At 44.9% G+C, this 23,705-nt stretch overlaps 1 protein-coding gene across 1 annotated transcript; it reads left to right on the top strand.

The window, feature by feature from the left end:
* The first annotated feature begins 627 nt into the window (after positions 1-627).
* Positions 628-21,958, top strand: top2a (DNA topoisomerase II alpha). Its single transcript, XM_030357547.1, has 34 exons — positions 628-817; positions 1,353-1,499; positions 5,112-5,202; positions 5,356-5,419; positions 5,686-5,831; positions 5,952-6,049; positions 6,145-6,357; positions 6,551-6,724; positions 6,823-6,924; positions 7,195-7,332; positions 8,280-8,418; positions 8,523-8,680; positions 9,983-10,108; positions 10,764-10,874; positions 11,140-11,245; positions 11,375-11,484; positions 12,458-12,550; positions 12,658-12,772; positions 13,140-13,261; positions 13,425-13,573; positions 14,082-14,313; positions 14,525-14,659; positions 15,175-15,375; positions 16,301-16,496; positions 16,592-16,680; positions 17,005-17,151; positions 17,469-17,552; positions 18,107-18,307; positions 18,769-18,868; positions 19,019-19,171; positions 20,181-20,351; positions 20,504-20,653; positions 21,144-21,397; positions 21,591-21,958. Exons 1-34 carry the CDS (start codon positions 797-799, stop codon positions 21,741-21,743), a joined length of 4,689 nt encoding a protein of 1,562 aa, XP_030213407.1. The 5' UTR covers positions 628-796; the 3' UTR covers positions 21,744-21,958.
* The last annotated feature ends 1,747 nt before the right edge of the window (positions 21,959-23,705 follow it).

The following is a 23,705-nucleotide window of genomic DNA, read 5'->3' as shown; positions in this document are numbered from 1 at the left end:
TTTGCTTGCGCTTCCACTCGCGCTAGGACCATGGGTCCTTCCCCCTCCAAACGGAAACAGGCAGGCAGTGCAGCGTGGTAGTTTGAGGATTTCTTACTTTCGAGCCAGAGAGACACTTTCTTCTGAGGCTAGGATGAACCGATTTCAATTTTTTTTGCACATTTATGATCCATATAATTATTTACTTCATATAACCTTCATATCTCCACCGGTGAAGTATCCCTTTAAGGCTACTTTTATCAAGGAATAGGAAAATAATAAAAGAAGGAAAATAAGAATAAGAGATGCGATTGAGGTTGAAGAGAAGGAGATACGTTAGTGGATTCGTTTTTGGTCGTTCTATGTATCTTTCTAAATCGAAATGTGTAATCGCAACATGAATTAAAAATACACGGCAGATGCGGCGGCTGATACACATGTTATCCCAGTAAAATACGTCAAACACATTGCTCTTCATGTAGTGTACAGCAAGCTTCATGTAGCCTATATTTGAAGATGATACGGACCGTTTATTGGACAAAGTGTAAATGGGAGGACCTAATAAACGACGTCAGTGATTTGTTATTCTGTACAAATGGGCGGGATTACTGATTTCTGGGATTTCAATTGGAGAAAAAAAGAATAGCATTTCGTCTATTGGTGCGTTGACCTTTTGGCGGGGACTGGTTTTCATAGTTTCAAATTTAGTACAAGGAGAGCGCTGTTTTAGTTAGGTGTTTCGTGGGCTAAGAAGTTCTGGTTTATAGTTTTAATTCCAGGTGGTCTTTGTCAAGCCGGTACAAATCAAAAAGTAACAATGGCTGAAGAACCACTGAAGGCAAGTATCAATTCATCATTATTTCCGTGGATGTTGTTGATATGAAGAATGAGGTAGCAGCTACTGTTGTCGTCGACAAACCGTTACCTTCCTAAACTGAGCATACTTTGCAGAATTGCCGTCTTTCCCATACACAACTGTGTTCGTCAAAGCAAATCATTCAGAATCAAAGTTTGTTAGCATTTGCATCCTTAACCTTAACGACGGTAGGCTAACTACCTGTTCGTACGTACGGCGGTATCATCGCGGTCTGAGGGCCTACCACTTTGTTATGGACGTTTTTATTCTTATTAGCCGTTAAGATGAAAATAAGATTTTGTTTTAAGTTGTCATCTGTGTCACAGTAACCGAGCTATGACTGTTTACATATCAGAGCGTACTTTAACCGTACATATTTGACTGTACATACAAAGTACTTTAGAGTCTAAATCTAAAACTTATTTTCAAAATGAAATTGATATTCTGAAATTGATTTCCTGAAATTGATATCCTTGATACTCATTTTGATGAAAATATTTCGTACGCCTTGCCACAGAGCTTGTTCGATAACAAGCAGAAGGAGAAGTCTAAGAAGAACGAAAATAGGCTTTCGGTTGAGAGGATCTACCAGAAGAAGACCCAGCTTGAGCACATCCTCCTCCGACCTGACTCCTACATCGGCTCTGTGGAGCCCGTCACGCAGGTATAAGATACTAAGTAGCCTATCTGGTACCCCGCCCCCTCGTTGTCGCCTCCTATAACAGATATGAACCTTTAAGTGGTAAAAGCAACCGTGATTCCCTCTGAAACTACATTACCTTTTTTAGCTTTGGTCTAACGTATTACACCTGTCGGCCTGGGCCGTGTTGCAGGTTAACCGGAAGCTTTGATTAATGGGTACATAAAGCACTCAAAATAATTGTATCTATAAAATGTCTCAATTAGTGTTAAAGGGACACTGTGTATCATTTTAAGTCATTTATGACCTCAAATCAATGTATTCATTCATAAATAAGTCCTCATTGGTGTACAATTATCTCTGCCAAAAATCGCACTTATCCTCCTGAGTGAAGAATAATTAATATGTAGTTACATAGGACGGGTAAGCTTCATGGAGGCTTCCATGTTTTTCCGGTCTATGAACTGCCGAGAGGGACAAAGAGCACTACGTGGTACAGGAAATTCAAACGCGTTTTCACTCTGAGCCAGCGTGAATGATGACTGAATAATCACTCATGCATCATTAGCTTACACTAATGATTCACTGCAGTTTGAAATTTGTTTGACATAACGAACCTCATCATCACTCGAATGACTCGATGAGGTAGTATTGGATGTCATGACACAGCTTCTTGGCACATACTGCCCACCGTAGTTTTTGAACAAGCGAGCACTATTAGTTTGAATGCAATATACAATTGTACCACTAGTTGGGGGTAATTTTTACACAGTGTCCCTTTTAAAGTCCAGTTTTTTGCAGTAACTGGTGTTTTCTAATGCCATTCGGCGATGACGTCACGTTACGGAGACGTGGTGGAAGGTAGCCTAAGCCTATCACTAGAACCATTGAAATTCAAAAAAACTTGTATTTGTCCCCCCAGGGGGCATTTGAAGGCACATGATAGAGCAGCAGTATTTACAAAGGAAAAGGTTAGGTCCAAACATAAAAAGTAAAAACAAAAACACAGCGTTGCTACCTGACAGACAGTACACACAAGGCACAGGTGTGTACAAATACACAAAATATATATAAAATATGTACAGTGAGTGTGTGTTAATAAATGGAGAACTGACTCTTAAAAGTGTAAAATATGACAGAAATATAAAGTGCAATCAATTAATGAATACCATACTGGTGAGAATACAATTATGAGATGAATTGAAGAGAGGTAGTTATATTGTGAACAGTTAATGGGAGGGAGAGTGCAAAACTATGGCGTGTAAGAGGTGGCAAGAACCACAAATAACATATATGATGGCCCACAGCCGTATCATTTCGAACCCGTCAGACGTGAGGGGGCGAATGAGGAATTGCGGAGTACTGATGGTGGTCAAAGCCAATTAAATGCATGGTCAGAGGAGAATGAGTGGAGAGTTGCTGTCATTTAGCAACACAGCAACGGTCGCTGGAGGTAGTCAATGAAAAGCAGTGCATACAATAACAACACTTTTATTTATTTTTACTGTCAGTGAAAAGCACAGAGTGAAAGTCAACGTTTTTTTTATATCAAGTGACAGCGATTATGTCGTTCAGATAATTACCGGTAAACTTAGTCAGAAGATCTAGAAATAGAAGGCATAATGCTAACTATGGTCTAACTTGCCAGTCCCACCTGTGAAATCCCTCCCAGATAATCCCTAATTAAATCTGACCCCCAAAGTTGTAAACAGATTTCCGATTAGTTATCCCACGTTTTGATGGTAGCCTACTAGCTCCAGTAACAACATCTTTGCCTAGTTTTTATTTCTAAGCTTTATTTTACCCAGTGTGCAAAATACCCGTCAATATTCGGGGGCCCCCCATCTCCCGATTGTTGCGCAATACCAATATACATTTTGCAGTAGGCCTATAACATTACAATATTTCATGGATGCAAGCCAAGACAATCATAGCCTACATGACAACACAAACACGCACACATTTGACAATTTTTGATAATCCTATATGCTATATTTTTTAAAGTTACTTTATAAAACACTGACATAGGAGGCTGCATTGGATAAAGTTGTTTGGATGCACGTTGATTTATAACAAGGACAGGCAAAGTTGTGCATTACAATGCAAAAACGACAATAATTGGCACCAATCTGGTGCAATCAACTTCATAAATGGCAGGTATAGCCTATCGGACACGCAATCAGTGCACTTGCAAATGAGTGCCTGCAAGTATAACCGATCGTGGTGTGACATTATTTAACCATCAATCTGCTGCAAATACAATCAGACAGATGAACATTGAACACGTACACAAAGCACATTCGTCCAACCCGGCGGATGCTGATAGACAGCCCAAAACAAGCCAAACATCACCACGGCGGGTGTGTTCACTCTCGCACGCCCCTACACAATCACTCCAACTTATCCAACTCCAAGGCTAGGCTGCTTCACTACGACCACAAATAACCACAAGGCCTTCATAACCATGCAGTATGCCAAAGCCAGAAAGGACACACGCACACACCCATCTTATGCAAAACAATCCGTTTTATCATCAACATTCAGTCACTGCAAAGATTTAAAGAATAGCCTCTTTTCCTAAGTTAGAATGGACCCAAAGTGTGTGATTGATACAGTCTGGTTAGCTTTCTCTTGCTATCCGTTTTTAGTATGACTTCTCAACATTAGTCTTAATTCTGTTAGGCGCACATGGCTAATTTGCATGCGTGCACAGGACTGGCTGGCTCCAACATATTTATCTTTCTATCCGTCTATCTATCTATCAACGCATGTGTCTAGTTTTAATGTGATGTATTTTGTGTATGTCCAGTCAGACTTGTTGTCTCCCTTGTTCTGTGTGGTTTTGTAGGCTATACTGTGTGAGCAGAATCACCTAAATGAATTCCCGGCGATTTGTGTCGTTTGGTATTAATAAACACTCGACTAGGTTATCTATCTATCTAGGCTATTAATGAACAATTCTTCGCCGAAGGCGAAGTGACTAACACTTTTTGCCGGGATTTATTTGTTTTTACTAGAGGTTTATTAGTTTTTATTAGTGGACATTTTGCGATTATCAATATCAAGTTTTAGATGTCAATCATGGGATATTGCCCATTATCCCGAGATAGCAAACCAATCAAATTGTGCCATTTTAGGAGGTTCACGTGTAGCATATACAAACTATATATCTATGTATTTATCTATGTATCTATATAGTCTGCTGAACAATCTCTTACTAGTCTCTACTCTCAAGGCTCTCAATGCGGCTTTGGTCCGTGTCTCCCCAACGCGACGTCATGCAATGCATTCTGGGGGTAATAAGAATCAATAGCAAACCGCTAAAATAGTACCTACTTTTTCGTATTACATTCCGTTTTGTGATACCTAACAACATTAAATACAATGGATAACACTTTAAATCGTTATTACCAACAAGCAAATTGCACAAATTCGTTGGAAAATGAACCCTGCTGAAACACAGCCTTTGAAGCTTTCAGTGCCACCACTCTTTGGTAATAATATTTAGTTATTGAAGGTGTTAAACCACAAAAGTATAATAAAAATGAACAGCATGCATGGGTCAATGGGTTTTATTCTTTAGTTTGACCAGAGTTGCATAGTGGAGGTTTCAAGCAGTTTTCTGTTCTTTCTCAGCAAATGTGGGTGTATGATGAAGATGAGGGACTGAACTCTCGTGATGTCTGCTTCGTACCGGGGCTGTACAAGATCTTTGACGAGATACTTGGTGAGTAAAGGACCTTTTTGGAAATGACATTATAGCTAAATAAATGTTCTCCTTTGCAGTCAAATTTGCATCTTGCAGTGTAAAAGGAGCTGTATCATTAGTCTTTTATCCAAAGGTCATTTGTTTGGCTGTTTGCTCTTCCTACGTTAACAGTGAACGCCGCGGACAACAAGCAGCGAGACAAGGGCATGTCCTGCATCAAGATCAATATTGACCCGTACGTATGAAATCTGAAAACTTTGAAACTACACTACCTCTGGAGATTTACCAAATCAAAATCGTAACAAACCCCACAAATAATACTGTTTAAAGAGTCCCCCATTCAAGTCATTCAGCAGGCTGTTGCATGCAAGTGGCTTGCAGAGAATATTTATTGAATATCTTTCCGCAATGTATGAGGAAGTAGGTGTTGCACATCTGGCTCCAGACTGGACACTATTGTTTGTTGTAGTCGTATTTAGATGTTGTTCTTTGGTCTCCCAGTGAGAACAACCTGATCAGTGTGTGGAACAACGGGAAGGGGATCCCTGTGGTGCAGCACAAGGTAGAGAAGGTCTTTGTTCCAGCCCTTATCTTCGGACAGCTCCTCACCTCCAGTAACTACGACGACGACCAGAAGAAAGTAACCGGTACGGTCAATAACAATCCAAGACTCTATAAAAAAAATTATACAGTTTGTTTCAGGACATGGACCACAAGTGGCTAAAAGGAAAAGCAACACATTATCTTCTTTGCATCCACTGTTCTAGGTGGACGTAACGGTTACGGAGCTAAGCTCTGCAACATCTTCAGCACCAAGTTCACGGTGGAGACTGCGTGCAAGGAGTCCAAAAAGAGTTTCAAGCAGGTATGGAACATTCCCTTGCTTTATTGAAAGCGTCACTTTGCATTGATCACCCATTGTCCCCAAGCTAACTCTGCATTAATGTTTTTGCTCCCCAGTCCTGGTACGACAACATGGGCCGGACCAGTGATTCCACGATCAAGGCCTTTGAGGGCGAAGAGTTCACCTGCATCACCTTCCAGCCTGACCTGGCCAAGTTCAAGATGAGCACGCTGGACAAAGACACGGTGGCCCTCATGACGAGGCGAGCCTACGACATCGCCGGCGCCTCCAAGGGCATCCGCGTTATCCTCAATGGCAAGAAACTGCCCGTGAGTTTACCACCAAACCTGATCCTCCTGTCTTCTCAGGCTTTGCCAAGTAATGAATTAGTAATAAATTGTTTGAAATCTCACATTTTATTTTTTAAATAGAACCAGGGTCTGCATACTATATCCTAATGTAGTACAACCAAACCCTCCAGATATGTGACATCACTCTCACGTCACACTACCTTTTCCCCAGGTGACCGGGTTCCGCAGCTACGTGGACATGTACCTGAAGGACAAGATGGACGAGACGGGCCAGCCACTCACCGTGGTCCATGAGGTGGTGAACGACCGCTGGGAGGTATGCCTCGCCATGAGCGAGAAGGGCTTCCAGCAAGTCAGCTTCGTCAACAGCATCGCGACCACCAAGGTGAGGCTGCTGCTGGGGTCCACACTGAAGGTGGATGTGAAAATCATAATCGTAGCAGCACGTAGCAGAATCCTGATCTCTCTTCCTCTACCATGCAGGGCGGGAGACATACCGACCATGTGGCCGACCAGGTGGTCTCCAAGCTCATCGACGTGGTGAAGAAGAAGAACAAGGCAGGGGTGGTGGTGAAGCCCTTCCAGGTGAGGACTCCTTTCACCTCTTAAGGCTACGTTACATTGCACTCAACTTTCAGTCCACCACGAACACGCAGTACGAGGGGGAAAAATAATGTTTAGCACTCAAATGATTAATATAATTGCATTTTTATTTCAATTTTTTGCTTTCTTAATGATGTCCTGTCAACCAGCTGGTTCACTGGATGGATACTACCAGCTATCTCAAAAGGCAATCAGTTGAGCTTGTAACTCATTTCAAACCTAACGACCCTTCTCCCCGTGCCCGATGTCCAGGTGAAGAACCACCTGTGGCTGTTTGTCAACTGTCTGATCGAGAACCCCACCTTCGACTCTCAGACCAAGGAGAACATGACCCTGCAGCAGAAGAGCTTCGGCTCCACCTGCTCCCTCAGCGACAAGTTCATCAAGCAGGTACGGAGAACCGCGCCCGTCAAGCACATGGGCCATGCACAATGCTTTTACTTAGGCAGGGATCACATTTTACTAGATGGGAAAGGAACCATTAAGAATAATAAGTAAGGGTGCACGGTATAGAAAGTACACCGATGTAAATTTGCGCTACGGTATGGATTTTTCGTTACCCTGAAACCGGTGTGACTGGTAGGCAGTGTTCTGTGTAACGCGTTGCAAAGTAAGTAACGCGCTAATACAGTAACGTAACACATTTTTCTTGTCAAAAGTGAAGTTACGCGCAACTACTGAAAATATGGTAACGAAACGTAGTTCCTTTTTCAATTCGGCGCAACGTTACTTTTCCCAGGGACAGATTTGACAGCGATACTGCCTTCCTTACGACAAAAAAAGCCAGCGGTGGAAAACGATAACAAACGCTGTCATTGTATACCCGTGTAAGGACATGGTTCCCTTTCAAAATGTCGATAGAAAGGGCTTTAAAGAGATTGTCAAAACATTCGATCACAGGTACGCGTTACCTGCCTGTACATACCTTTGCCAAATTGAGATGCCAATACTATACGGCAAGGTCTGCGAGCAAGTGGAGAAGAAATCCATGCTATTAAACATTAGTGTTTTTCAGAGATGGAAGTAACTTGAGAAAAGATTTTGCAATTTTTCTTTTTTACGCAGTTTTGCTGCCTAACCAGTATTTACCTCTTCTGAAGCCTTTATATCTAAATTAGAAAATAAAATTAACATACCGTGATATAATACCGTTACCGTTTATGCCTCAAATCATACCGTGATATACATTTTAGTCCATACCGTACAGCCCTAAATAAGAAGATACAATTATATACTTGTCATTGCAGAAGTTAATTTATTAAAAATATATAACTATTATAATTGAACTGGTCCTCATGATTTTAGAGTTGTGATTATCTCCCGTTCCCCCTCCTCAGGCGACAGCATGCGGGGTGGTTGAGAGCATCATGAACTGGGTGAAGTTCAAAGCCCAGACGCAGCTCAACAAGAAGTGCTCCGCTGTCAAGCACTCCAAGATCAAGGGTGTGCCCAAGCTGGACGACGCCAACGACGCCGGTAATTTGGAAGGGCCCAATATTGTTGTGTCGACTTGTGTTGGAATATAATGATAAAAAGCTTTACGCGGATGGACGCTGAATGTCCGACATCGCCCTCTGTAGGTGGGAAGAACTCGTCCGGCTGCACGCTGATCCTCACCGAGGGGGACTCGGCCAAGACGCTGGCCGTGTCCGGGCTGGGAGTGGTTGGCCGGGACCGCTACGGGGTCTTCCCTCTCCGGGGAAAAATGCTCAACGTACGGGAGGCCTCTCACAAACAGGTGAGGAGCGCCGCCCTGGTTCCTCTCTTGATGTACTCCCTATAAGACGGCTGCACATCCTTCATGTCCCGTGAAGCCTGACCGTGATGAGGTGGCATCTCTGGCCGTTTTAGCCGAGTGGCCTCTAAAGGTGCGGCCACACCAGACGCGTATCTCGCGTACTTCGCGTATGAAATCGCCATTTTTTCCATAGGGAACCATTGGTTTACGCGCGTATTGCGCGTATTAAGCAACATTTTACGCGCGTATAGCGCGTATGTGGCGCGTATATTTACGCGCAATACGCGCGTATATCGCGTACATTTCAAGAGTTCAAAAAATTGAACTTTTTACGCGAAGTACGCGAGATACGCGTCTGACGAGACACGCATTGCCCAATCAGCGTTGAGCTTGACCCGACGTCACTGGCAGAGAGTAGTGAACTTGGACAGAAGCATACGGCCGACATCTTTCTTTATTCTGTGTGGAAATAGTAACATAGTTACGCCATTAAATGCTTTTATGGAAACATTTCTAGCGAGAAATGTGCATTTTACTTTCATAATGTTCACTCGGTGAATGTGAAGGATGTTTGGTTTGATAGTTATGACGAAGAGGGAACGCTCCGTTCACTTGCATGGACAGAGTCTCTGGTTACTAAGCAACCTCAACGTCTTGGCGGACTATTTCTCTGCTGGGAAACACACCAGACACACCATGTGAAGTTATTTAACCCGATTATTGTTATTTATATCCGAGATTATTTAATCTAACCCGATATAAACTCTATCACCCAAACACGGCGGCGTTGGGGTTTCCTACCTCGGACTCCAGCGCATCCACGGCCGACAACTTTCTTTATTCTGGGTGGAAATAGTAACATAGTTACGCCATTAAATGCGTTTATGGAAACATTTTTAGCGAGAAATGTGCATTTTACTTTCGTAATGTTCGCTCGGTGAATGTGAAGGATGTTTGGTTTGATAGTTATGACGAAGAGGGGACGCTCCGTTCACTTGCATGGACATGGACTCATCTAGGCGAGTGACGTATGCGCGTATGGCGCGTATTGCGCGTATGTGACCATTTTTGACACAAAATGGTCAAGCAACATTTTACGCGCGTATCTCGCGTAAAAATTACGCGAGATACGCGTCTGGTGTGGCCGCACCATTAGGAATAACATTGAAGTCATTTCAGCATTCAGTCATTTGTTTTAATGATAGAAGTAGTCCTATATATGCCCTGTTGTTCAAAATATAAAGCTTTGCCACTTGTGTCCGACCATGTTATGTTGACCTGGTTCCCCCTCCCCCTCTCCAGATTATGGAGAACGCTGAAATCAACAACATCATCAAGATCCTGGGTCTGCAGTACAGGAAGAACTACAGTGACCCAGAGTCCCTGAAGAGCCTGCGCTACGGAAAGCTCATGATCATGACAGATCAGGTGCGCACACGGCCGCCTCCTCCTACTGTAGTCTGCATAAGGGAACCCCAATGCATCTGGAAACTAATGGGAATGCAACCTAACTTTAGCTGTTTAGTAAAATGTGCTTCAAGCCGAGTTATATATTTAAGCAATAGATCACGACAGGCTGTGGTATGTGCTCATTATACCACTGTTCGGCCCGACGCGCAGCGGAGGGCCGGCGGATGGATGGATGGAAAAGAGGATGTGCTAAATGCACACTCTGCGTTAAAGAAATTAATTATGCCAGCAGGGGTGTACATGCCCTGTATGCACACTGTAAGGCAGACATTCATCGGAGGAAAGTGACAACAACAATAGCTACACAAAGTGTTGCACAGCTTCTCCGAAACCCTCTTCCAGAAACCCCCAAATTAGCAGATAAGATCAGGGACAGTGCCAGGCCTACACTGCCAGTACCTGTACCTGTGATCGCATATCCAATGCAAAGGTGTGTGTTTGTGTGTGTGAAAATAGATTAACTTAGTTTAAAAAGTCATATTTTTTCCGACTTCAGGTAGCTCTCTTTTTTTGTCATGCATGTGTTTGCATCCCTGATTCTAGTTCCACCATTTTCAATGCTCGATTGTAAAGCTCATTGTGATGATGATGTTTTGTGGTCTTCTGCTGACAGGATCAAGATGGCTCCCACATCAAGGGCCTCCTCATTAACTTCATCCACCACAACTGGCCCTCTTTGCTGCACCATCCCTTCTTGGAGGAGTTCATCACACCCATCATCAAGGTACTGATCAACAAATGTACCTTCTGTTGATAACAGCCCCTAGCCCCAGTGAGTGCGCTTACTTTGAATAACTTTTTGATCTGTTATTCAAATGTGTAGCCAACACGGTGCAGGTGCATAACACTGCCTTCTGCTGGTAAAACAATGAACTGACTACATTCTGACTTCATATTGTGCTACGGCAGGACACTCATCTAAACTATAAGATCTTTTTTATGTATATCTTGAGGCTTTCTATATTAACTCCTTCTATTTATCCTCTTAGGCCACTCTGAAGAAGACAGTGCTGTCTTTCTACAGTATCCCAGAGTTTGACGAGTGGAAGGACAACCAGCCCAACTACAAATCTTGGAAAGTGAAATACTACAAAGGTTTGTCCCAGACCCCTGTGTGGTAGTAAGACCCAACAAGTAAGCCCTCCGTTCACTCTGAACCTTTCAAAAGAGCGTTGCCGTGTGCGTGTGAAAAGTTTTGCCTAACGTACTTCTGCGGGTCTCCAGGTTTGGGTACCAGCACGTCGCAGGAAGCCAAGGAGTACTTCTCAGACATGCAGAGACATCGCGTTACCTTCAAGTACAGTGGCCCTGAAGACGACGAAGCGATCACCCTGGTGAGCAGGACCCATCCACCTTCTTGGAAGGCGTCATGTAATTCTTACTGCGTCCCACTATGGTCATGTTCTGTTGTTCAGACGACTGAACAGTAGTGATGGGTTGGTCGCGAACGAATCGGTCAGAACGCACGAATCCCAAAGGTGAATGACGAGAACTGATTTTTTTTTTCTTTTTTTTTTTACGTATAACAAAATTATGGTCACGTAAATAAAATGTACAAACGAACAGAGCTTCGTTTCCCTGCGACCTTATATGGATTGAGTCGAAAACATTCTCAACGATTCAGTCAATGAGAGAACTACAGCAGGTAGCAATCTCGTTGCCATGGCACATGGGTAAACAAATGGTAAGGCACCACCACACAAGTTAACCAACGATCGCTGTAGGCTTCAATATTTTGTTCTACATCACAATTGCATGCTTTAATAAGTATTGTTTTTGCCTACCATTACGAGTCTCGTTTGGTCTAGTAGGGAATTCGCACAATGGTGCTTCACTGCTTATTAGGGCTTCTTGGAAGGCGCCATTTAATTCTTACTGCGTCTCATTATGTATTAATGATATATAAGCTTAATATTTACACTTAGCCTGGGTAATTTCACCAGAACATTAGAAAGTAGTAGGCTACATGCATGCATGTTGATAAACTTTTATTCCATAATTTCCGATTCCGTGCCAAATGACGTAACATACCATCAGACTTAACGAACGAATCAAACAAACGAATCGCGATGGTGACCGGAACTGCAAGAACTGATTCCCTGGAAAATAATCGTTTTGCCCAACCCTACTCAACAGAGACAGGGTCGATACTTGACCAATAATATAGACCGATGCCAGCTTCTTTTTCCATCAAGGCTTGATCATCTGTGTGCTGGATAATAACGCGATCCAGTGTCCCAGAGTATCAAGTATTTGTTCAATTTGTAGTGGAAGATCTGACCGTTGTATCCCTTTCCTGCCCCCCAGGCCTTTAGCAAGAAGAAGGTGGACGAGCGCAAGGTGTGGCTCACCAACTTCATGACGAACCGGCGTCAGCGCAGGGAACACAACCTGCCTGAGGTAGTCTCCAAGCCAACCTCCCTTCTTTCATCTGCCTGTGTGTGTCAAATATTATAAAGCATAACGCCCCCACTCTGCCTGAGTAACCTGGGCCCTCTCTCGTGCAGGAGTACCTCTACGGCAAGGCCACCAAGTCCCTGTCCTACAACGATTTTGTCAACAAGGAGCTGGTGCAGTTCTCCAACTCGGACAACGAGCGCTCCCTCGCCTGCCTGGTGGACGGTGAGTCACTGGTCACCGCCGTCGAGGCTTCCAATGGTAGAAATGGAAGTCACTGCCAATAAGGACTGTGTGTGCAAGTTATAAAAGAACAACTAGGCAGAGTAGCTGAAGCAATCGGAAAGGTTAGTCTTATTATATTTATTTTTTACTCTAGAATTAGGGGTAGTAAGGTATACCAATAGATAGTGCATCCAAGTTATCTCCCAAGACTAGCTAAAACAACATGATAGCGAGATGTCCTCTCTAGAAGAGGTGAGTTTATCCTCTACTGCTATTCTAGAAGACAATGGATTGTGCAGAAGCCAGAGGGCCTGGCTATAAAGGTGTAAAAGGCTCACCCAGTATATTATACATTTCTTCCGTGCAGGCTTTAAGCCGGGCCAGAGGAAGGTGCTGTTCAGCTGCATCAAGAGGAACGACAAGCGGGAGGTGAAGGTAGCCCAGCTGGCCGGCTCGGTGGCAGAGATGTCTGCCTATCACCACGGAGAGGTCAGCACCAGCAGACCTCAGATCTGTTACTGTTATCGCTTATGGTCAAACATTTGCGTTTGAAAAGACATGCCTGAATTGCCATTCGACATCAAAGTAGTTTTTGTGAGCGTTGTGCCATTGAGGTTTCTACCGTTGCCGACGTTGGTGTTATGTGTCTCAGATCTCTCTGATGATGACCATCGTCGGCCTGGCTCAGAACTTTGTGGGGAGCAACAACTTGAATCTGCTGCAGCCCATGGGTCAGTTCGGCACTCGGCTCAACGGCGGCAAGGACTCTGCCAGCCCTCGATACATCTTCACCATGCTCAGGTCAGCGGCGATTGGGTCAGGGTTCGAAGCACACAGGAGTACAGTTGGAAAGACTGCGCCTACAGATCACAGGCCCCCTTTGTTGCTCCAACATTGTTCAACATACTATTACATACGTGGCTGTGGAAATAGGACGACTATAAATCAAATTGGAAATATGTACATTTGGTTTTAGTCAAGTAACGCACCAGTCTAGGTCCATTATTTTATCTTAGTAATTATAACGAGCCTGGTGTAGAGGCTCTGGACAATCTGTACTGGTTATTACACAAATTAATAAATGAGCAACTCGTTGATAAATGAACAATAAATGAAATACTTTTTTGTTTTAAACATGCATCTATATTTATCATGGTCATTATGGGGGAAAACGTCATGTCAAGTCGTATAACCGTGTTTTAAAATAAACTTAGAATAACATTTGTATATTATTCCAGAACTTATTTTCATGGTCATCATCAGGATAAACCCCTGTTCCTAATCGTCTGACCCTCCCTTCTCCCGGCAGTCCTCTGACCCGGCTGATCTTCCCCCCCGTGGACGACAACCTGCTCAAGTACAACTACGACGACAACCAGCGGGTGGAGCCCGAGTGGTACATCCCCATCCTGCCCATGGTGCTGGTGAACGGCGCGGAGGGCATCGGCACCGGCTGGGCCAGCAAGATCCCCACCTACGACGTCCAGGAGATCGTCGGCAACCTGAACCGCATGCTGGATGGCCAGGAGCCCCAGCCCATGGTGGGTGGAGCCGAGTCCCGTGGGAAGGTTGTCCGGTGGGAAACGCTACCGGTCAACCAGCTGTTTTAATATGTAGCTAAGAGGTCTTTCTCACAATTGGAGGACGGTGGCAAATCATACCGTGATGCACATTTGAGTCCATACTGTACAGCCCATGGTTGATATTTAAGGAACAAGTTTCTAATCCACAATAATTGTTTTGCATTGGCAGCTTCCCAGCTTCAAAGGGTTCCGCGGTGGTGTAGATCAACTGGAGGCCAACCAGTACCTGATAAGTGGAGAGGTGGCCATCCTCGACTCCACCACCATCGAGATCTCCGAGCTGCCAGTCAAAACCTGGACGCAGGTTAGTCCTTCGGGCGCTTATTCTGCTGCCAGCCCACCAGCACTTCTGCCCTAGTTTAGTTTTAGTTGTTTCTAAAAACAACTGTGTAGTGTAACAGGATCAATTCGGTTATTTGAGTGGTAGAGGCAGAATAATCCCTGAACACGGAGCAAACACTGGCTATTTGTTATTATTATGACAATTATCTGAAGGAGTATGTCCACAATCGCCTGCGACCCGATATGCAACAATTATATTATATTATATCACAGATATTATATGAACATTTCTATAGATATAGAACATATTTAATAAGATGCTATTTGGGATGTTTGACTCCCAGTAAGGTTCTGTGGTCAAACCTCAACGTCCGCAGCCAACCTGAAGGCATCCTTGAGCATTTTGCCAAGCCTCCACCTGTTATAATTAAAATGATATTGAAGAAAACACAAAGACACTTTGGATGCGGGCTGGATGACTCAGGGGTCCCCTTTGATCAGAGCTCGTCTCACCACCACACTCCTCCCTTTCCCCAGACCTACAAGGAGAACGTTCTGGAGGCCATGCTGATGGGCACGGACAAGATTCCCGCTCTGATCACAGACTACAAGGAGTACCATACGGACACCACAGTGCGCTTCGTGGTCAAGATGGCGGAGGAGAAGCTGCTGGAGGCCGAGGCGGCCGGCCTCCACAAGGTGTTCAAGCTCCAGAACACGCTCACCTGCCACTCCATGGTGAGGAGGATACACACGCCCACTCCCTCCCACCCTGAAGCTCATCTCAAACAATGTCATATATTTCCAGGACCCTTATGAATCGGGCCTTTTATTCATGCTACTATTCAGTAGGGCTGCACGATTATTGCCAAAATGATTATGACGACTATTTTGATCAATATTGATATCACGATTATTCATTGGAAAAAAAATCTTTAGAATTCCTACCACCCCCTAGTGGTAGGAGCCACACACTGCTCAGCGGCAAATTGCCGCCAGGCCACGCCCCCCCCCCTTTTTCAGGCTTCGCGCCGCTGTGTGCAGGATGGACTCACGCAGACAGGTGTACAGGGAGCGCTTGGTTTGCTTTGCAGCGGAGGTAGAGCGTATACTGCATGGGCGGGGCTCGTCTCTTTTTTGGTTTTCTTTTTTTTGCGGATGCATTATTTAAAAAATATATCGCGAGAACACTACGTGTCATCGTGGGACGCCAATATTGTCATCCCGATAAAAATTCGATATATTGTGCAGCCCTACTTTTCAGGCCATGGCCTACAGCAGGAGTATTAAAGTAGACTTAAATTAGTCCACAAATGTAAAATTACTTGTAGTGGACGGCCACAAGACAGACTACAGCGATGGTGTCCTTGCCAAGGTCATGGCTGGGAACGACAGGAGAGTGAAGGGAGAGCTTTTTGGGATGGCCTCAACTGATGATTACAACTCTGCTGGAAGGGATCAGGCTTGTGGGGTTTCCTGTTTGATGCCTGGATCATTCAAATCTTGCAGTGTCTTCACTGTCCAATGTCCTGGACTCGGAGAAGGCTACACGCTCGTGTAGGCCCTAGTTTGTCACGGTCAACTCCTCTTTGGAGAAGCTTTCCTGGATTCACATCTTCACGTACTTCTCTCAACCAACCCAACCCCATGTCTGCGCTGCCAGGTGCTGTTTGACTACGCGGGCAGCCTGCAAAAGTATGAGTCGGTGATGGACATCCTGAGGGAGTTCTTCAAGCTCAGGATGAAGTACTACGGCCTGAGGAAGGAGTGGCTGCTGGGCATGCTGGGCGCAGAGAGTTCCAAGCTCAGCAACCAGGCCCGCTTCATCCTGGAGAAGATCCAGGGCACCCTGGTCATCGGTGCGTCGCCCCTAGCCCCCCATTCCACATTTCTGTTCCCATGAATCATGCTATGGTGGTGCTGTTCTTGAACTCGGTTGTGTTTTGCCCTTCAGAGAACAAGCCCAAGAAGGAGCTGATCTCCATGCTGGCGGAAATGGGCTACGACTCAGACCCGGTCAAGGTCTGGAGGGGCGCTCAGAAGGTAGGACTCCTCCCGCTGTTCCTCACTCTGGGATAGAAATCAAACGCCCCAAGCCAGAAGTTAGAATGTCCACACAGCATAGAAAGTGTGCGTGTGTCACAAATGTTTTTTTTTTTTTTTTGTTATTGAGCCGCTATCGTTTGAAGTCCACTGGCCATTCTATAGTCTTTCACTCCCTAAATCACTAAACGCTTGGCACCTGTGAATCATGGGGTGCGTTCCAAAATCATGTCGTGCTGCAGCCTCCTGCCTTTCACCATACCTCCCAGGTGCCAATTGGAATGGAGCCATATCGTTTTGCTAATTCTGTGCTTGTGTGTGCAGACTGAGGAAGAGATGGAGGGCAGAACCGGTGATGATGAGGAGAAGGAGGACACCACTGGGCCGGACTTCAACTACCTGCTGAGCATGCCCATGTGGTACCTCACCAAGGAGAAGAAGGAGGAGCTGTGCAGGCAGAGAGACGCCAAGGTCTGTGTCCTTCAGGGCTCTGATGTTGAGCTGCTGCCCGTTTGAGTGGAGCTAAGGGTCCTACATTTAAGTGAATAACCCTAACCCTATTGATAAATGATCTGAAACACAGGAAAGCCTAATGTTGTTTTTTACTTTTTAAATAATAATTTTTCAAGCTAAACAAAGCATTGTTTGATACTTTCTACTTCATAAATGAATGAAACAGAATGATCAGAACAATCAGAATTTTTCTTCACCAGTAAGGATGGATCCATTGGTTTCTTGCTTCATCATCTCTGGTGCGTCTCTGACCTCCTCAATGTTGTATCCCACAGATGACTGAGCTGAACACACTCGAGAAGAAGACTGCCCCTGATCTGTGGAGAGAGGACCTTGCTGCCTTCATGGAGGAACTTGAGGTACCCAATCGTCCCCAGAACCCACCCACCTACCCTCCTAGAAGAATCATTAACCCAGACTTTAAATCATCTTGAACAAGGCCTTCTGCTTAAGTGACGGGCACATCCCTGTTATCTGCCTGTTAAATATTCTACTATTTATACTTTTAAAATCGGGGCTCAGGACGTTTGGTAGTGTGCATTGGTACGGAAGTGAAGAACAATGTAGAGTTTTTTCAAATGATTATCGCTTAATAATGAGAAAGCGTTCACGGTATCTTGTAATAACGAGGAAACTCGTAAGGCATTGCCGTATGGAAAGGGAACATGTTCTGTTTGGGCCAGTTGGTAGAATTCAGGTTACGGTTTTAATGCATAAAAATGATATAGCACCATTTTTTTGTGAAGGCATTTTACAAGTGATTAAGATCAATAACTAATGAATCTCAATGATGCTCTTTAGGCCGGGGCCATCCTTTGAATGCCTTTCATCCAATGGGATCATTGCCTATGTCTATCACTCTGTCCTTTTGTGTGGGGTCCACTGGATGACCTGAGTGTACCTCCTCCCCCAGCGTGTGGAGCAGCGGGAGAAGGAGGAGAGCGCCTCGGTGCCGGTGGTGAAGGGCAAGACGGGCCGGGCCAAGCCGGTGAAGGTGAAGCAGGAGACGATGCCCACGCCGCAGGGCCGCCGCGTCGTCCCGCGCATCACCACCGCCGTCAAGGCTGACGCCAGCCGCAAGGCGGGCGAAGCCAAGCGCGGTCGCAAGGTCAAGGTAAGCAGCGCTCCTCCTCCAGTCCCGCTCCGTCCTCCCCCCTGACCGTAGACCTCTGGACTGAGGTCACATCGGGGTCTGGGGCGACCTCAGCCCTTCCCCAAAACTGATTTCAGATTGAACGTATTGGTCTAGCTTCTAGCGTGTCTTTATGTATCTTGTGGCTTGGAAGCTGCCCCCTGAAGCGGTCTGGATATTTGACTTGAATAAACGTAGCGCCTATTGACGGTGTTGATGTCCTTGCTGTTGATTTGCTATCCATTCAGTTAACTGGTTGGTTAGAGAGTTGAGGAATGTCTCATCCTTCATCTCCTCTAGGCAATCTACTTGGATGTTATTTGATTATGATGATTTATGCAACCTCATCTTCTTTAGTCCAGGAGTGTTCTCTTTCGTATTCGGCATTCAAGTCAATTGAGTAAAACGTGTTGTCTTGGTCTCTTTGTTGCTCTGGTTTCCAGACTGAAGTGGCGATGAAGATAGAGTTTGACGGGGAGCAGGAGAACACACTAGAGTCCGTTCCGCTGGCTAAACGAGTCAAGGCCAGTGCCAAGGAGAAGGGTGAGGATTACTGCCGTGGATGCATTCTATTCATTTAAGAAGGACAAACATTATTGTATATTTCCATTTAGAAAAGCCTCCATGTATCCCACGACTGACCTGCTCTTCTGAATGCTATAACATTTAAACAACACAATCTGCCCTCTTCAGCTACATCCAAGACTGGCAAGCAGACCAAGGCCCCCACCAGGAAGAGCCCCTGGTCCAGCGAGGCGCCGTCTGAGTCCGGCAGCGAGATGGAGGTGTCTGCAGAGATGGACGAGCCTGTGGCCCCAAGGGACATGGTTGAGCGAAAGAGCAAAGGTGAGGCCCCCTAACCTTTTTGGTTTTTAATGTTTTTAAATTATTATTATGGTAAACAGATGATCATCTCTTGATCCCACACCCCAAAAACATACATGATGGCTAACAGCCCCAGATTATCCTGATCGTTGCACCCCTACTTGCCTCCCATGTTTCTTCTTTTTCCGTCAAATATTGTGCTATGTATGTTGTGGTCCAGTGGGTCAGGTTTTTTGTGCCACTGTATGTCCAATCCGCTGAATATCCAATACGATCATTCCAGTGGTTCCCCTATCTGCACCTAGGCCGCTGCTAGGTGCCGCCCCTATATGCACTATATGCACTATATGCATATAGTGGCCGCCGCTGTTGAATTTCTTTTTTTTTAACAAGAGGAGTGTGAGCTTCAGCTTATCTCTTGAAAATACGACTCTTATATTATTTTGCGCTACGAAAATAATATAACATTCCGTGCGCTACGGACGCTGGATATGCGCTTCATATCCAGGTCAATTCACACACTAGGGGCTGCATATAGGGGCCGCCACTGCTGGATTTCCTTTTTTTTAACAAGAGGAGAGAGAGCTCCTTCTTATCTCTTTAAAAAACGAATGTTACATTATTTTGCGCTACGGACGCTTCATATCCAGGTCAATTCACACACCTCTTGAGTAAAGCATAAAAACGGAGAGGAGCTTCCGTAAAGTTGGAAATAAATTGGCAGATTCTGAGTTTGCGGTTCAATAGATCCTCAGTTAAACATCGTTGCGACACAATTGAGTGTAGTAACCTAAAGAACCAGCTGCAACATTGTTTTCATCCAAACGAGCCGTCTTTAGCGAACGGTGAATTGCATTGGCTTCTATGAGCTGTTGGCTCTCAGCCGCGAGCTTAGTCTGCAAAGGGCAAAACTGAAAACGACCACAATGGTACAATTACAAGCCTCAGTCTGGCGTTGTCTTACGATATCCGTGTGTACGCAGACGTCATTAATACGATCCGTTTATCCCCCGACGTGGCTCCACCCCAGCTGCCGTCAAATACAGCCTGTCGGACAGCGAGGACGAGTTTCACGACTGGAAGAAGGCCAGCGCCCCCAAGCCTAGGGTGTTTGAGAGCGACGACGACTCCTACCTGCCCGAGCCCAGCGTGGCGGTGAGCGAACCCACGACGGTCAAGGAAGACGAGAGCAAGTCGAGCTGTAAGTGATAAACTCTCTTCTGCACACGTTTAAAACATGGTTCCACCGCTTACTCTGCAGGTAACCATAACGACTATGGTTGCTCTATGTAGGGTAAAGTTAGCTGGCTAACAGCCCCTTTAATCTGTCTTTTCGTTGAATGCTCCTTCCAGCTCAGTCTCAGTCTGACAGCTCAAAGCCCCCAGCCAAGTCCAGGGCCAAGACGGCAGCTCCTAAGAAGGCCCCCGCCACCAAGAAGGCCCCTGCCGCCAAGAAGACCCCCGCCACAAAGAAGGCCCCGGTGGCCAGAAAGAAGACTGCAGGTACAGCCTGCTATACCTCACTGGGCGTTGCTCTGGATTTTAAGGAGATTTCTTAATTATTCAGCCCGCTCGATTTTCAGGCAGTGTTCTCCGAGGAAACCATTACCAGTGTTAATGATTCTTCAGAGGCCGTCGGTGTTTATTCAATGTTTGTATACGTTATCTGAAGATTTTATCGTCTGGTCAATTTTGTAGTCTGCAAAGCTTCAACAGAATGGATATTTGACCTGAACACTGTTTATGGGGAGGATTTGGTTAATTTAAGTGAAATATTAAGTCTACTGGGATTTGAGGCGGTATTCTCAGATGGTTGGTGCACCGTTGCCCTTTTGGTTGTCAATGAGCTAGGTTCAGGAAGTTTTTGAGTTAACAAAAGATTCTTAAGTTTGAAATGACCTGAATAATCCTTTTATAAAGAGTTTAACAATATGTACAATACAACAATAGTTCATCATTAATTGTGGGTCCATTGTGAATCTTTCCCCAACAGACGCAAAACAGCCCTCTATCATGGACGCCATGACCAAGGCCAAAACGGTATCCAAGACCGCAGCCAAGTCTAAGCTGTCGGCCGACTCCAGCGACGATGAGGCCCCACCCAAGGCCCTGCCCACCAAGGTGAAGCCCCCTGCAAAGCGCAAGCAGATCAGAGACAGCGACTCGGAAAGCAACGACTCGGGCAGCGAGTCCGATAACCTCATGGCGCGCATCCGCGGCAAGACCACCACCGCCGCAGCCAGTAAGGTGAGCGTGTGAAGAGAGTACTGGTACCATGCTGTCGTCTGGTTGGTTGAGATGTGTTATTGATATCATACATCACTCAAAGGTATTTCATTTAGAATTTATTTTTTACCGAGCTTCTAGAAATATTCCTCTAACAAATCGGTACTAGGAGGCCTAATCTTTGCTCTAACGTGCATGTCCGGTTTCGTTGTAGAAAGCCAAGAAGTGGGATGATGACAGCTTCAGGGTATCTGACGAGGAGGATGCCGCTTCGGTTGCCGTGGCAGCGAGAGACAAGCCCTCGCGCACCAAGAAGCCTATATCATACAAGTTGGACTCTGACTCGGATGAAGAATTTGGGTTTTAATGGGGATTCTGAATTTCAAAGTTCTGGTCATATAACCTGTTTTTTTAAAGATGAAATGGCCTGCAATCAATGTTTTGGCCCCCTGTTTAAAAAAAAAAAAAGGTTTGTAATGGTTTAATGCTTAATTGTTTTCTGTTTAGTTCTTGTAAATATTTCAGTGGTTGTCTGTTTTACACAATAAATGCATTTATACGGTTAGGACTGGACTTCAAGCATCTTGGATTGCGTGCGCCTCTCCATTCTTCCTCCAGACTGCGGGACCTTGGTTTCCAAATGACCTGCAAAATTTGCTCTCATTAGAATAGACGACATTGGACAACTGAGCAACAGACTACTCCCTTTTTTCTTTGGCCTAGGTAAGACCGTTCTGACGTTTGTTGTTCATGAGCAGCTTGACAAGAGGAATATGACGAGCCTATGTCCCGGATCCGTCCTTGTGTGATGGCTCTTAATGCATTAGCTCCAGCCTCAGTCCACTCCTTGTGAAGCTCCCCCACACTATTTGGTAGGACGTATCCCTTTTTTTATGAGACTTAAAACAAGTCAACCATTACCTTAAAACGTATCTTTGCCATTCATTGAAAGGCTTCAATAAATAACTACAAGTTAATTGAAATACTAAAGGGCTGACTTTAATCAGCTTTCCTTAAAGGGACACTTCACCCATTTTCATTAAGCTTTGTATCGTTAGAAACCCACTCATATTTTTGAATGGTCGTGCATCATTCCCTTATTTTCTGGAGAGACTGAAGAGATCCGTATCGATCTCCAACACTTCCTGTTTAAAATGACGCAATATGAAGAGTTTTGCGTAGAAGTAAATAGGAAGTGTAAGAGGGGAGGATTCTCTTAAGACTACAACCACTAGGCCCACCCCTGGATCGCTAGTCACTACAAAAACGTAGTGATCCCAATATCGTCCCACTGCAGACACAAATGGGCGTTCTCGTGTGGTGGGAGTTCCCGTTTACTCAGACTGGAACGCCCCCTTCTTATTCTTCGTCGCCTTTCTCGCTGAACTGTATTAAAATGTCAAAGTGTACTACTCCGAAACCATGTAAATAGTGCTGTAAATAAACTTCCAAAGCTTTTCAAATCTTATTTGGCAAATAACTTCACATGGTGTGTCTTTTTACAATTTATTCGTTACAAGCATTCTTGTTGATCAGCAGTGAAATAGTCTGCTAAAAGACGTTGACGTCGCTTAGCAACCGAAGACGCTGGGGTTGACAAGTTACCGGATTGCTACCCTTGCAAGTGAACGGAGCGTTCCACGGCATTGAGAAGCCCAGTGTAATAAAGGCCTATAAAATGTCTGTTTATGGCATAGATTTCTCCTCAGATTAGGCCAATAAAGCAATGCTAACAAAAACAAAAAAACCACAAACGCTCGATCAAAGGCCCCCTCTCCCTCGGGTCAATCAAAACCCTCATTGTTTAACATGAATTGGCTAAACAAATGACCACTGTACCATATTTAAACACAATTCAAATTGTGCAGAGAATTATTTCCATTGGTCATTCTCAGTGGCGGCTGGCGTCGTGGGCACAGTAACAGACAGGGGGTCTGAGGTTCCCCCCCATTTTGGGACTGCGGTCAAGCCAGCCGACTCATCAAGATCGGTGGTCAAGCCAGCCGACTCAGTTTTTTGCCGTACCTGTATATACTAGCCATTACGGTAATAGCGTCTCAGAACTAGTTTCAAATAAAAGCATTCGTCGGGTACATACAAAAAGACAGTCAATAAAAGCAAATACTATCAAAGGAAGTGTACGGCCGTTGTGGTATTTACTTTCAAAATAAAAGCCCACCAAACATTCCTATATGAGACATATTGATTTTGGATACGATTTAAAAGAAAATGCCCTGTTATTCCAGGCTCATTTCACTGCAGGGCGATAGTTCAAGACCCCACAGGGTCACCCAAGAAGTTTCAGGACATTCTGATGCGTAGTTTCAAA

The sequence above is a fragment of the Gadus morhua genome, chromosome 5 (genome assembly GCF_902167405.1).
Source record: "Gadus morhua chromosome 5, gadMor3.0, whole genome shotgun sequence".
NCBI classification, from domain to species: Eukaryota; Metazoa; Chordata; class Actinopteri; order Gadiformes; family Gadidae; genus Gadus; species Gadus morhua.
This window is presented reverse-complemented; position numbering and strand designations above follow the sequence as displayed.